Source organism: Chaetodon auriga, chromosome 4 (assembly GCF_051107435.1).
Source record: "Chaetodon auriga isolate fChaAug3 chromosome 4, fChaAug3.hap1, whole genome shotgun sequence".
Lineage (NCBI taxonomy): Eukaryota > Metazoa > Chordata > Actinopteri > Chaetodontiformes > Chaetodontidae > Chaetodon > Chaetodon auriga.
The window spans coordinates 18,250,939-18,267,035 of record NC_135077.1 but is presented as its reverse complement, the minus strand read 5'-3'; the positions used below and the strand labels follow the sequence as shown (position 1 = coordinate 18,267,035).

General features: G+C 40.5%; 1 protein-coding gene across 15 annotated transcripts in view; it reads left to right on the top strand.

The window, feature by feature from the left end:
• The window catches only part of sorbs2a (sorbin and SH3 domain containing 2a), a 51,412-nt gene that overhangs the window by 9,965 nt on the left and 25,350 nt on the right, over nucleotides 1–16,097 (top strand). For 12 of the 15 annotated variants that reach the window (XM_076727868.1, XM_076727873.1, XM_076727879.1 and 9 more), the window contains exons 3-7: nucleotides 10,222–10,277; nucleotides 11,543–11,632; nucleotides 12,937–12,963; nucleotides 13,104–13,228; nucleotides 14,934–15,359. In XM_076727868.1, the coding sequence (XP_076583983.1) occupies nucleotides 10,268–10,277; nucleotides 11,543–11,632; nucleotides 12,937–12,963; nucleotides 13,104–13,228; nucleotides 14,934–15,359 (678 nt within the window). In that variant the 5' untranslated portion in view covers nucleotides 10,222–10,267. The other 3 variants (XM_076727871.1, XM_076727875.1, XM_076727874.1) reach the window with 3 other exon arrangements.

Genomic DNA, 16,097 nt, shown 5'->3' with positions numbered 1-16,097 from the left:
GGCGGTATTCTGTTTGGTGTGTTGGCGTGTTTGCAAGCAAATATTTCTATCTGCGGACACAAAGAAGCCACAGGACATGCCCACAACATTGTACATCCTCGAGATGGTTAGGTTTAGGAAAAGATTTCAAGATCTCACACTGAAAAAACAAGTGCACTGTAAAAGATAAAAATGTAAATAGTTCAGCAGCCTGTGTGTTTGTTTGTTTGTTTGCTGCCTGAGGCTTTGGGATTACATGGGTGAAGACTCCAAACACTTGTGCATAGTTTCTTTGCATTTTTCTTTTGGGTTCATGGTCTTATAACTATTTTTAATATTACATGGCATTATAGCAACATACATATTCAAATAGCCCAGGCTGTGTTGAAATATATATTATATATATATATATCAGTTACTTACTTATATCTTACAATACTGACATTGTGTAGTTCTTTAAGTAGTAAGAGATTCAAGGCACCGGTGCTCTGAAGAAATGGCCAGTACTCCAGAGGGTTAAACATTACATTTTAAACTGAAAGTGTTTGACATTTGGAGTCGACCAGCAGTTGTTCTCCCGTCATTCAACCATTTGAAAAAGCTGAAGCCATTACTGGGGTCCGCTGAGTCATAGTGTCGAGTCAGGAAACACTCATGCGTCATCTTTGAAATTGCTTTGGCATTAACGTCCATGTAACGCTGTTCCTCCATTTGTGCATCCCATTATTTAATTTTAAGTCCGCTTGTATCAGCTTGTTGTGTTTGTCTTAGTTTGTAGCCTGGAGTTCTGCAGTGTTGTAATCACTAGCCTTTATTACAGAGCTCTCCTGTAGCGTATGCATCTTGGAGAGGAGTAGATGAAACAGTGACAGCTCTTGAGGTGTTGTTTAGTGATGATGCCGTGTCCCCAGACAGCTGTAGCCAGACAGCTTACATAATACGACATGCTAATATCGGCTTATTTCCATTTTCACTAGTGTTTGCTTCTTCAAACTTGCTCCTCTATGTAGTCTCTCATCCTCTCTGCAATCTATTTTTTCTGTGCTCATTTTTGTGTCTTATTTGCCTTTTTTGGCTTGTCCACACGCTTTTACCACAGCTCTTTGTTTCATCTCTCTCTTCCACTCAGAGTATACAGTGAATACATCTTTGGAGCTGTGTAGTAATGGTAAGATAACAAACCCACGAATTGTCACATCCAATTCATTCATCTTCCCCCATAGCCCCGACTCACAGTGCCGGGGCTTGTGTTGCATAATTGCATTAGTGCTCTCAGGCTAATGGCTCTGCTCGTTAGTGGGGTTGTGATGCAATCTGCAGAACACACGGCCCTCTGTTGTTTGCAGTATGGGCAGTGAGTGGGCACGCAGGGTCAGTGTATTGACCTTCCCTATCCATTCAGACAGCCAGAGGGGGGTCTGCTAATGAGTGGCAAGGTTGAACAAACAAGGCTGATAACAGAGACTTTGTTGGAAGTGGCTGTTGTTCAACTAGTGGCAGTTATGTGGTGGTAGAACAGGGTGCTGATAAAGCATTCCTTAGAAATCATCTGCATCGAACAACAAACAGCTTTGTTTTTCTGTGAGGGAGAAGCTTAAAACAGTACGCGGCATGAAGACTCATTCAATATGAACTATTAGTGCTGCAATCAGTTGTCAGAGTTTTTAGTAATGCGTTAAAATCCATAGATGTGGAATATTTATGTTGGTTTAAACCCTGGAGTGGCTGAATTCTGACTGTATTTCTGGCTGGCTGGAGAGTATGGCCTAAACTCCTCAGACAGACTCGTCCAATACATCAAAAAATGTGTGAATGTTCCTATTTAACATTTTTGGCAAGTGACCAGGGAATAAGCAGGATAATCATTCTGATGTGTGCATTAAAGGATTTTAACACTGCAGCTAAGAAGTACCCTCAGCAAGGATTTAAACATCCTTAAATCCTTAAACAGGTCTTGATATGGATTAAAACTTACTGTCAGATTCTAAAATTAATTTTGATTTCAGAGGTTTAACCAAACCGCCATGGTGGAAAGCATTTTTTAATGATTATAGAGGAGATACAGTTTTTGCTTGCTCATATGGAAATACAGATTCAGATGCTAATATGCCAAGCTAGTATGCAGTACCAACGGACGTTCCAGTTAATACAGCCTTGAAAAAAAAATCTGAATAGCTTTATTATTAATTCATGTATCGTCAAGTTGAATAGGTCCACTGTAATATATAGCTATGTGCCAGTAGTTTGGCTAACTGTTGAGCCAAGAGTATTGTCTTAACTGGTTCTGAAAGAGGTTTGAGAATGGGAGGCAACAAGTTATGAGTTGTCTTTGCAGCAGCTGATGTAATGCTCTGCTGTTAAGGGATTTACAGGGTTTATGAAAATTGTCACGTTTAATCTGCTCCTAGTTGCTTTAAGTAAAGCGTTATTTGCATCGTGGCTGTCAGTGTTTGATGATTTCCTTTGACTCAGACTTTAAAATGAAGAGATGGTAGGATGTGAATGTTATTTACTTTAAGTTCACTGTTGAAATTTGAACCACTAAACGTGACAAAGTAGTTATCCGCTTCCTGTACTTTGTGTTATAGCACTGAATTATATACCGTTCAAATGTTTACTTGTTTTGGTGATGATGCTCGAAGTACTTGAAATACTTGACCACTTGAAGCACAATGGGTATTTCCTTCTAGCTAGACTCTTATTTTGATTCTCAAGCCTTTCTTTTTTTTTCTTACCACAGCCCTGCACTCCCCACATTTTTACCACAAAAATGCACACCTAAAATAACTTGACTTCATTTCAGTCATTATTAAGGAATGAAGCAATTCTACATTTTGCCTTTTTTGGAGGGGTGACTCTCCCTGTTAGTTGGGTTTAGGCAGGATTTATGTAGGATCTCCAGGGAAATTCTATTGCAAAGGGATTTGTTCTCTTTGATTCCGACAGTAAGATTAACGCTTCAGTTTCATCCCCATCAAACTCCTGAATGCAGGCTTGTAACTAATGTTCACTGCAGCGTTATTAATTTTCTCAGACAAGCTTTTCTATATAGAAGAGCTGAACGGAAAATGTCAATCCAATGACTTCTTGGTTAGGTCTTTAAATAGTATTGCTAAGGAGCTTAATCTGTTGACATCCTGTGAGTATGCCTCGGACTGAGTGACCACTCCTGGGTCAGGACCCTGGAGGCCATAGTCGGCTTATCTCCTGTGACTGTTCACTCTCTCCCACTATCTCCACACATGTGCACAAACGCAAAAAAGGACCTTTAAAAGTTCTGTTGAATTCAACTGAAATATGGCATTTTGAAATAAAAATGGCCACAATTGAATAGATATGAATAAAGAATTACAATAAATCTTTGCTGCTAGTTATAGCAGCAAAGATTTATAAGTTATAAGATTCATAAGTTATAGCTCACCCTAATTATTATTATTATTATTGTGGCGCATTTGTTTATTTAGTGTTGGCAGTTTGTGAGTGCCTGAATCTGGGTTATATCTGAAATGACAAACCCTTGAAACTCTCCCATGTCTTATGACAGGAATGATCTAGGAATGATGGGAAGATAAATGTGAGCTAATAAGAAGGAGTCAATTCATGGGTGAGAAATGGAAGACTTTGTTGTCTCCTCCATAGTTGCGAGCAGTTTCAGGGTCATGGCTTTGTGGACCGTGAAACTAGGAGGCATGAAGAAGTAGCTGCAAAGTATCTGATCCTTTCTCTTTCACCCCTCTGACCAAAATACAGTAGATGAACTACCAACAAACACTGTAGTACAAAAAGGAGACAAAGGAAAGGATGGGCAGTGAATAAACAGTAGCATAAAGCATTTCCAGTGGTTACTCCCAGCCTCTGCCTAGTGTTTCTGCTCTGGGAGTGGTCTCTGCCAGTGACATTGTGCTGATCTGCAGGATAAGATTGGGTGGTTTGATGAGCTTGAAAACAACACAAGCTATAATGCATAGCCATGAAGAGTTGGCAGGAAATTGAAGGAAGTTCAGCCTTATTTGTTTATGTTTTCATTGTTATCATTTTTCTCATGGAGGGAAGGTGACAAATTTGTTTTCAGACACTTGTTTTGTCTATGCCAAGGCAGACTGCCAGTGACTAATGGCATCCCGGCCAGTGCTCTTTGAGGACATGTTTGTGTTTTTCTTTCCTTCCTTTTGTGTTTCCATCATACTGTCTGGGTTACATTTTTCTTCATGTTATTGTTTTTTCAGGACATTTCTTAGTTTAAGGACCCAGCTAAATGTTCCTCCTTTTGTTCATGAAAGCAAGATAGTGTTTCATGACATTTTGTGATGTGCTTTAACCTCATTCTCTAGTTACATTGATTAAGTTCTGCTTTGTCATCTAAGTGCTGTTTACACACTAATTTTATGAGATCATTTAAATAGCACAAACAGAGAGATTACTCATGGAAATTCCCATATACTCACCGCGACGTGAGTTGTTTTGTCTTTAGAATTGAATTTGTGTGAAGAGTTTTGTCAAGGTCAACAATATTAAAACTCTTCCATGTGGGAAAATTAGCACGTCATCAAAGCAAGGAAAATGGACATGCTTTGATGTCAACAGTTTCTGGTGATGAGCTCAAATCAATGGTCGTGATCTAATAACAAGGATGAGCTTCCTATCATAACTATAAGAGTGTGTTACTTTTCAAAGAGATTAAAAGCTCAAAACCTCTTTCATCAACTTTTATTTTGCCTCAAAGGACAATCGAGGAGGTATCTTCACTTACAATACTGTTCAGATGTATAACGTAGAATAAAATATATTAAAGCAAAAGTAATAAAAAGATAAAATCACAGTGTAGTTAAAGACATTTACAATCCATCAAAAGACGATCTGAAATAAGGCCTTTGAACATCTGTTTTCACAGCAGAGTTTATCCCCTTTGCAGATCAGTTCATGCATAAAGTGCACCATGAGAGAATAACTTTTTTCATTATTCAGTACTGATTAATGGCATGTGGAGCACCATGTATTCTGTGAGCAAGCACCAAGATTATCTGAGTTCAGAGTTAAAAGGGATGTTAGTGTTCCCTCAACGTGAGTGTTTGCACCTGCACAAGTCCACCAGCAGCTCTCTGGTTTCCCTGCGTTGATATGTAACATCCCCATAATCCAAAACAGATAAAAAATGTTGATGCGACAATTATTTTTCTATGGTGAATAGTAATTCTTATCTCTCTACAGAAAGCCAAGTATTGCTCTCAGTTTTAAAATCAGGGTGTTAATATGCTTGGAGTTAAGGTTATTGTCCAGCCAAACACCAAAGTATTTATACTGAGGCACTCTTTCTCTCTATTAGTCCACTGTTATGAACCGGGGACTGTCCCAGTGGATCACTCAACAGACTAATGAGGCTTGATGGGCTTGTGGTGTTGGACATCATGGCTTTCTGCGGCTTATAGCCCTGAGTTGTGTATTTGCGGTCCCACAGCTATTACACTCAGTAATTATATACACACTAGTCTCCAGAGTGGCCCACCAATGTCTAAATTACAGTCGGTGGATAAACCACGGCGAAGTAAGAAAATAAAATGACTCGAAACAAACTTAACATACCAAATGCTTTGGCCAACAAATCTAGGACAAGAATTGAAAAGCTCTTTGGAAATGGCCTTGGTATCTTGTTTATTATCCATTTATTTAGCACTTTTAGATTAATTTTGTAAATATATAGTAAAATTCAGTGTAGAGAAGAGTTCTGGAAATTGGCAATTAAATTCATTCAGTATTAGAAATGATAGGATAACCAGTGTTTGATCTGTCAACATTTATTCCCTCTCCTTCCTTTGTAGCATTAAAACTTTGGAGAAGCACTCACTGAATATTTATGGAAACATTTGCTGCCTCTTCAGCGTTTACTGTGATATCTGTGCTGAAATGCATGATGTGCTAATGGTCTATCACTGGCTTTAGAGAGGGCCGCACATATGGATTTAAAAGCTTAAAAAAGTCTATCTGGACAGATAGATCGGAGGTGTAGAGTCTGGCGGGTTTTCTTGCAGTGTCCAGCCATAACATTACACCATGGCCACAGCTGCTGTGTCGCCGCTGATCTGTCCCCAAGAAACATGATCCTGTTTATAATCTGACCATCATTTGGACGCCGACTGCCTGCGACGCCAGACCCATGATTTACCCCAGTGTGTGTGCGTGTGTGTGTGTGTGCATGTATGTGTGTATCTCAGAGATAGATTTATGAGGGCATACCGTATGAGGGTGAGGGTGAGGATTAGGTCTTAAGGGACTGAAAGTATCCCACGATGCATGGGTTCATGTCGTCCCACGTGCAAGTTACAGTTGTTGCTGAAAAGCTCTTGTAAAGATTATTGGAAGACTGTACAGATTGAATTCAGCATTTTGTGTTTGCCTGAGAGAAATGGTCCCAAAGGCACCTTTTTGTGTTCTCTGAAACATTTTCTGCAACAAACACACTCGCTCATATTGCTGCTTTGGAAAACAAAAGCCTACAACACAGTTGATAGCAAATACAATTCTAGCTACAATTCACACAGCCGCTTAATGAAATGATCACTTCATTACTCTTATTGACTCCCTATGCTGGAACAGATTTTGTTTTATCATCAAGTTGCATATTCAGTAACTATTGCTTTTGATTGGACAGATACAAATCAAATGTAAATTTGTATCTTAACTCAGGTGACACAGTACATAGTTTTTTCCATTTAGACAGTGTTGTTGATCAAACAAAATTTTGCAAACTATCAGAGCATTCCAAACTTCTTCCCGTGCATAACTAATGGGACCATAGACATAGGTATTTAGTTATGTTAGTGTCAGCCACTGCATGAACCAGTGTTCCTAAGGCATCGTCTCTCAAGGTTTAAAACAAGAAATAAGGTGACAAAACAACCAGACATGTCTGCAGATTTCTACAGAAAAAACAACAATCTTGACATGGATGTCTTTTTTTTGTTATGGACATTTTTTGTTTTTTTTTTGTTTTTGTGTAGTATAGTGACGTAGTGACAAGATACCGAGTAAACCTTTTGCAGCTGACAAACTAAGACAGTTGTCTCTGGTGGACAGTCTATGTAATGGTGATGGTGTTTTTATTTTTTTACATTTTTTTGTACTGCAAATTCTTGTGGCTTATCATCTGACATATACATTGATATATTATATATGCAGTAATCTTGCAGCAGCCAGTGAAGGTCTAGTTCTGATATTAATCAGAAACCTTGTCCTGTAGCTGACTCTATTTGTTCATTCTGTAGAAGGCTGCCTCAGTCGAACACAAATATTTTTCACACTTTCTTCTTATGATGAAAGCCTTTTTTGTTACAGCTAAACAGTTTAGGTATACAAGAATATTTTGTCATAATTAGAATGATAATTATGACTCATCATGTCTCAAAAATGACTGCTCCCGTGTCTTAATGTTTACCATCTTCTCATGTGAATCAAGCCTGTAGAATTTTTAGCATGGTCACATACATGTTAATGTTGTGCTATCCATCTAGCGCCACTCAGCACTGGAGCCAACTGCTAAGGCAGTTGACACATTCATGTCAGGATATGGTTGCATAGCTTTTCCAAAATAAGCCCCAGTAAATGGTAGCCACAGTTATCAGGACTTTCATGGTCAATGGTCAAAGAGGCCCAGCATCACCGTAGTGTTGAAGGAAATGTCTAATGATGCGTTGCCCTTTGCATTGCCAGTTTGTTTGTATCTAGAGCTGAAACGAATGCTAAAACTGTTAACCATAGCACAAAGTGCAGTGCTTACCATGTGTGCTTTCATTATCACACAGCCTTTATGACTAGGGGCTTCCCTACTTTCTCGTATGCAAACACAATGTTTGTTTACATAGACTTTTTATGTACTGTAGTATGACATAATTAGTACAGATTTAATTACTTGGTGCACTGAAGAAGGCATAGCCGAAACAGCTGTGCATTTCACCCCCCTGTGCTCACCATAGAAACTGAAAGAATAGAATTAAAAAGAGTGTTTGGATTGATTTGGGTGTGTAAATTCTACTTTTACTTCTAGGTTTACTTAAAACAGAGCTTAAAAATGTACATTGTACAATAGGTTTAATATTCCAGGAAAGTCATGTGACCATTTCACCCACAATATTCAACACAAATGCTCAAATGAGGATTAAGATTTTCACTGTATATGATGAGAAAGTATATACTGACCAGTTGTATTTGTCTCTTTGTCTTTGCCTCCTCTTTCACTTGACTGTATGTGTTCAGTTACCTTTCTGGTTATTAAGCTACTTGAATCATCTCGCTCATAATGTTTCAGAGGTAAGAGTGTTGGAGTTGTCTACAGTAACATTCAAATAGCAGGTACTGTACATCGCATTGCCAAAACTTCACAACAGTACCTACATGTATGTATGGCAAGGTTAGCCTTGTGTATGTCATAGTTATTTACATACCAGACATATATGATCACCGCTGCGGCCACTGTAGGCTGTCACTTATAGTATCTGTCATACACACTAAGTCCCATGATGACACACGTGCATGTATTCACGCAGAGATGCAGCAGTCCATGTTGTGCCTTTAGCTTTTGATGTGTGACTTATTCATATCAATCATGCACCCCACTGCAGTTCCAAGAAAAGGTCTCCATATAGCAAGAGACAGGCATCACATATGGGTAGAGTTAAGTAAACATGCCTTTCTGTGTCATTTATCAGTGCCATTGACGTTATTTATGTTTCATCCATATGCTGAATTTGCTGAAGTCATTAAATCTCTCACTCAGCTGGAAGAAGTTATGTTCCCACATTTGGATTCCATGGCTCTAGGCTTTGGCTTAAATGCCTTTTTGAACGTGACAGGCAGCTATGTGTTGATTTTATTCCAACTTTTACTTTTCTGTGTTGTGCAGCATAGTAACCCTAACCCAGTGAATGAGAAGTGAGCTTGCTGTCCGGCTATTTAGCACCTCCTCAGCTCCTATGAAAAGATAGTATGATCTCGTTTTGCAGCTTATATCTTTTTTAGCTGCACTAAATTATAGAGTACATGTTTGTTCGCAGTTGTTATAGACTTATATTGTACATGTCAGATGTCCATCCAGTGTCCTTTGTGTCAGTGTTAAAGCAGTTACTCAGAAATACTCTGGTAATCTTTCTTAGGCGTTCTAATGCGCCTCTATCCGGATCTGTGGGTCATTCATATCCATACCACATTATCCATGTATCTGTCTTCTAAACCTCTTACGCTGTTCAGGGTTGCAGGGGGCCTATCCTGGCACACTTGGACTTAGAGGCTGAGCATATCTTATACTGCTTATCAGATAAAGGTCTATGCCACCATAGCCTAATGGTCAGATGTGGATGGCAGTTCCAGTCTAATGATTCCTTCTTTTGCCTGGAAATTCAAAAGTGCAGTTTATGAACCATTCCATCCCCAGGTCTCATTTCATGTCCATAAGGTCTACACCTCAAGATTGGAGAAATGAGATGTGTGAAAGGAGTTTAAAATTGAGCTGACATGGAGTCTATTGCAGTATGTCAGCACACTACATTCCAGCTCCTAAACATCATTAATCTCTACAGAATTTCTCTGCGCAGAGATTTTGGGTTCGTAGGCAGTGTGATTTCAATCAGAGTGAAGCTAATGACCTAGTAGGCAGCAGGAAATGGCAGATTTCCAAAATAATTGCTTTTGCTTGAGATTTGATACAACCCTGATTCCAAAAAGCTTGGGACACTATGTAATGATATATATAAAAAAACAGAATGTGATGCTTTGTTGATTCATTTGATATGTACTCATTTGAAAACGGTACAAAGACAGTATGCATTACAGTATGCTTGTTCTTACAGCAACACGTTACAAACAAGTTGGTTCAAGAGCAACTAAAGACTGAGAAAGATGTGGAATGCTCCAAAAACACCTGTTTGGAACATTCCACAGGTAAACAGGTTGATTGGTAACAGGTGAGAGGATCATGATTGGGTATGAAAGGGGCATCCTGGAAAGACTCAGTCTTTCACAAACAAGGATGGAGCAAGGTTCACCACTTTGTGAACACATGATCGGATAAGGAGATTAATGCATGAGGTCAAGAACACTCCGTAAAACCGTAGTCAGTAAACATAGTTTGCAGTCTCAGGAAGATTATTTTGTAAATGTTAATCACTGTAAAAGACAATCGCTTCTTCCCTGTTTTAGAGGTGCAATCAGCTGACTTAATTCTGTTCTCTGATATATTTTGTTTTTGTTTCTCAGGAAAGTGTATCCCCCTGCAGTAGAACAGTAAGAAGTGCTCTTCAATATGAATACAGGTATACAAGTATACACACACACACACACACACACACACACACACACACACACACAAATGAATCATATGCTGTGTGAGATTTTCCATCCAGTCCATGTCTATTCTTTTTGTTAAGCAAAGTGTAAGAATTGTATTTTCTTGTTTTGTTTCTTGTTATTTATCTTGTGTTTCTTAGTGCAAGTTAACTGAACGTAAAAAAAGTTTACATTTGATACTCTACAATAAAAATATATATCATTGTTTCCATATTTCTGACCGCCTTGTGGTTTCAAACGGCACTATGTGTGCTAGTTTTCCTCTGCCACAGGCATGAGTCTATAATTCTAACCCTGACCCTGTTTCACCACTTTGGTGTTGGTCCATTTTGGGCCTGGGTTATTGTGACTGAAAGCATCACTAAGTATAGTAAGCCTGTTGCTTTTAACCACAGTGACGTCTTCCTCCTTTAATACATTCCCAAAGCTCTGTCCTAAAGTTGGCAGTCATCCCAAGTGTGTATTCCAGCCCGAGAATCAGCAATGAGTAATCCGTCTTTGAGTCCTCTTCACACACCGACACACCGTGTGGCTGCCAGTGGTAGCTTGACTCATCTTGGATGTTTGCCTTTATTTACAATATGGAAGACAATACAAAAATGGGTGTGTTGAGGAAACCTTATAACATTCAGAACAGAAAATTGATTTGATGGAGAAACAAAACAACAAAAAACAAGCTTGAGCAAGTTGCTAAAAAGAATAAATTATGGTAAAGCTAATTAACTCCTAGTAGATTTCTTTGATCCTGGACGAGCCCCCACTTGATAAAAACTTCTAGATTTCTCTGCGGTTTAATTAATGGAGGTGTTTCAGAAGTGTGTCAGAAGTGGACCAGGAAATGTATAATGTTGCTGATATTCACACTTGATTTCACTACTATTAACAAATGTCCCCCATGTTAATTTCCCATCTCACGTCAGTCATGATATTTGTGTTTCCATCATAAGGACACTGTGTCTGACAGAACTGGTCCGGCTCATACAGTAGAGCATCTTCAAACTTCTACTTTACAGCTAAATCTTGTGATTGCACAGTGCACCAGTTTAATCTCATATCCTGAGCTTGTGCAGTAAACAAAAAATCAGGCTCTTTAAATGCATGTGCCTTGCTTCCACTTGTTTGCATTTTTGGCTGGACGCATTCGTGTCTGTGTGTGTATTTGTGTATATGCATGTGCATGTGTGCTGCTGCTTCTACCTCGATGATCACCTGCCCGGCTGTGATTTCTCAGATAGCGGAGGATTCGCTCGCAAAAGCGTGGCCTTGTCACTCATACTCTCTCCCATGAAGAGGGTCCAGAGCTCACCAAATCTAGGCACAGGTACTAACACTCACAAACACATTCCAGATTAACACGTTTGAATAAGAAGAGTTATACACAGTAAGCAGCTAGAATAGAGGCCACTTCAGGTGTTGGCTGTCAAAGCGTGAGGTAAGTGTTTGAAAAGTAGCTTGTTGTTTTCCAGAATGCTGTTTGAGCTCCATCAACCTGATATGGCTTTAACATATTTGAAATCCTTTCAAATGGGTTGTGGCTGCCTCGGTCTGCTTAAGCAATGTTTGGACTGCTGGATGCTTTTTTTCTAATGAGTTCATTGTTTAATTATTTTATTTCCTTTCCTTCAGTCTCTTCTGTCCTGGGCTTGTTTTTGCTATCTCAGTCATAAGTCATGCTGTACCAAGCTGTTGTTGATGTTAATCTTCCTTCCTTTTGACAGCTCTCATATGTCATACTCTCACACTACTCCATGCCATTTCCCCCTCTTTATGGGTAGTTTATTCTACTTTTCCTGTTGTATTAAGTTTTTTCATCAGTGTTTTTCCTGCCTCTTTTTTTTCCGGATTTCTCTTTCTCCTCTGTCAGCATGAGTTGGTTAGATATGGCACATCTCCCTTGACCCTGAGCGCTTGGAGAATGTGGAAATGTTTTTGGATGGACTTGTTATGTTGACCAAAATGGCACCATTCTGCCTAATTCTTGGTGCTCAGTTCAATTTGCAGTTGATGAATAACTCATACAAATGATCTATTGATACATCAATCATTTATGGTGGTAATGCTGTGGGAGTTCTGACTTTAGAAATCTGTAATCTATGAGCAACATCATGCTGATCCTTAAATCCTAACTAATTGTTAGTTTGCCATGTGACTTTGTGTAGTTTCCACTTTCCCATCTTCAAAAGTTGACAGGGAAACTACTTTATCTGGAGGAAATGTTCTCTGTAAACTCCAGAAGACTCCAAAGTGGTATTATTAGTAGTAAAATGCTCTGTGATTACAAGAGGTTGTAGGCTTCCAACAAAGTGGTTGCTAATTAAGACCACAGACTTTGGAGTGCTTATGAATGTTAAAATGTGAGTACAGCCGGTGGTTGTATCTTTAAGAAAGATTTTTTCTGTCCTGTACTCCTTCCTCTTCACGCTGTCTTTACAGACCTGTTTCTACTCCCTTAACCCCATCACCAAGTCTCTCTTTGTCGCACTGAACACTCTCACAAGCATTTTGTGAGACGATAACTACTTTAGATGTAATCCTGCACGATGGTACTGACATTTGTTGCAGTGATTTCTATGATCAGACGTTCAGTCATTACACTTATTACTACTGTATTTTCTTTCTTTTCAGGGAGTGAATCTCACTCGTCAGACTTGGGTAAGTTTATGTGAGTTCAGGTGGAGAATCTTGACAGTGCACATGACAAAAGAAGCTATAAAACACCCTGCAGGAGACCAGAAAACTTAATCAAAACACACTGCAGTGTATCACATTAATAATGTTAACTTTATCTTTAGATTCTTGGCGGTCACGCAGTGTAACAGATGGCCTTAAGAATGGAGACGCCAGCAGCTCATCTCTCGCTGCCAAAGGCTTCCGCAGCGTCAGGCCCAACCTACAGGACAAAAAGTCACCAACACAGGTAAAATGTCTCACACACCACACCAGCAGATGTTGACAGTTTGTCTTTTTTACTGCCAGAGTTTAAAAAAAAAAAAACCATGTTTGGCTCGTAAAAGTCTCTGTGGAAAATTATATTCTTAATGACACCACAAACCATCGTAATTATGGATAATTTGCACAGGACCATACTATTTTTCTAAGTATGTATTTGGAACAACTTCCAGATCATGTGAATCGAGCTTTACGCTGATGATTTTTTGTTGTTGTTGCTTGAACCTCCCTTGGCTGTTGCATTCTGATTGGCCTATAAGGATTTCAATCACGTGCCGCTGCCACCCCCCAGGAGAGAGAGTTTCCACTTCTCGCCCACTGGCACTAATCCACCAGACTACAGCTCCCTCATTGCCCTGGCTAACGATTTTAGCCCAGGAATGCTAACTTTCACTCAGAATGAGAAAGCCATTTTAAAGGAGTCCTACACTGTTAGTAGCACATCTTCTTACTCGTATTCAGAGAGCAGTGTTAACCCAGTGCAGCAGGCACAACAGTCCATGATCACAGATGATATGAGCAACAGCTGTAGTGCATCTGCCACCACTAACACACAGGCTCAGGAGCGTAAGGTGTCTTCCCTCAAACTAACCCCTGTCACCATCCCTGACCCTCCCGTTCACCTCGAGTCTTACCTTAACCCCCAACCTAAGGCAACAGGTTCCCCCACCACCCACCAGCCACAAAGGGCTCCCACCCTGTCCCCACCCCCGACACAGACAGCCTCGCTTTCTGTCCACCTGGGCACCGAGAGCCTGAAACGTGCAGAGCCTTCAAAGAACACAGTGGAACTGAAGGTCCCAAATCAAGCCCCAAATGAAACCCCAAGTCCCATTCCATCCCAGATGGAGATGACGAAGACTCCTCCTGCAGTTCCACCAAGACCTTCTCCTGCAGAGCTGTTGGTACATAACTTGACTGCACACTGCTACTATACAACTATAGAACAAACGAGAGCGATGATTGTGTACATATTAAGGTCATTACAATACAACATCCCTGGGTTTGTGTCTGGGTGACATCAAGAGTGATTAAAGGGTAACACACTGGCTGCGTCACATCATTTTTAATGGCCATAGCACACACTGAATGCACCATAAAAACAGAAGAAGTATTCAAGGTACCGTAGCTGAGACGTGCCAAATTCAGGGGCCAAAAGTGATCAAATCATTTTTTTTCTTTTGTCTTCTTGATGTACACAAACACTGGGAATTCTGACAGCGCTGTTCCTTGAAGGTGTTTGGCCAACAAGAGGCGCAGGTGTTTTGATGCACGTCATATGCTGCTTGTGTGTGTTGCCCTTTAGTTTGTTAGTCTTGGTGCTGCCATAGCAAACTAATTGTGGTTCTACATTTGTGTGAACTCATACTGTATGTGTGGTAACCAACTGTTTCATTTATCTTATACCACTGTTACTGTCTGTTGTATTTGCTGCCTTCCACAGAGTTTGAACTAACAGAGCCTCTTCGATTCACAGCATCAGTCATGCTTTGGAAGACGATGCTGCAGCCTCATGACACCTCAGTGTGGTTTCACAGCAGCATTTCACCATCTGTTAGGCTCACATGTTACTTCCACACATCCTTTGTGACAACGTGGCTAATGAGTGATATCACTAAGCACTCTCCTCCTCTCCTCCTTTTCCAATCAACTCCCTCTCCCTCCAACACCAGGGGCCTCCCTCCCCCGACCCCACAGCACGGCACTCCCCCTATCGCTGCCGCAGCTCAGAATCACTCGACTACCTGTCAGGCCTAATGCCCAAGACTCTATCGCCCACCCCTTATGTTCCTAGCGGAGCTGGCAGCACAGCTGGTGCAGTCAGCGGGCCGAGCCTTACCACAGTCAGCGGTGCGAGCATCGGTGGCTGCGTGTCACCCTCAGCCTCCCCCGTGACGGTGTCAGCCCTCAGCCACTACTCGTCGTCCACGGCGGGTCTGCTGGACGAGCTGCAGATCTGTAGCCTGGACTCACCTGGCGCCTCACCCACGCCATCGCCCACCCTCAGCCATGTCTCTACCTACACATCCACTGCTGGCCTTGATGATGTGCTAACAACCTCTGTGGCCTCCACTGCTGCAGCTGCCACTTTCACTAACGTAATTATCCCAACAAGTCACTGCTGTAACACATATCATTACCAAAAAAAAAAAAAAAGGTTTCCTCCCTCCCCCCACTCATTTGGATGGCTGAACCAAACCTTCACAAAATGTTTTACTACTACCGATTTTTACCTTTCACTAACCATCAACTACAGCCTACCTGTCAGATACCAGACTTAAATTCAGCCCACTATGTTCCCTTATTATGTTAATGTCTGTACTCATTAGAACTCTGTCTAAGTGTGCTTGTCTATGTTTCTCTTTGTTATGCCTTTTTTTTTTTTTTTTTTTGCAATCCAATGCAGTTACACTGTCTTTTAAAGGCCAGTTCAAATAAAGAATACATGATCAGACAAAACCATTTTTCAGAGAAGTTGTGGCAGGGTGAAGCTGGAAACTGTTGAAAGACTGAACCAGGGTGGGGCGGAGGGTTTAATAATGTAACATGACAGGACTGTAGTTGCGTTTCCTGTCTGCTCATTACGTTTCCTCAGAGAATCAGTTTAAGGGACCCTGCCACAGAATGGTACATCTCTAGATCATGGCATACTTTTCTATGTGCACCGTTTCTTCTCAGCTGTAACAAGACTGATGTTGAGACTCAACTGTCATTTTGTTCAGACTACATTAACAGTCTGACATCGGCTTCTTGTTAGCCAGGAGTTAGTAGTAAGTGGCATTGCATCGTCAGTGTTTTCTTGTCTCCCATCAGTACAACAAGTGAGACATATCTCC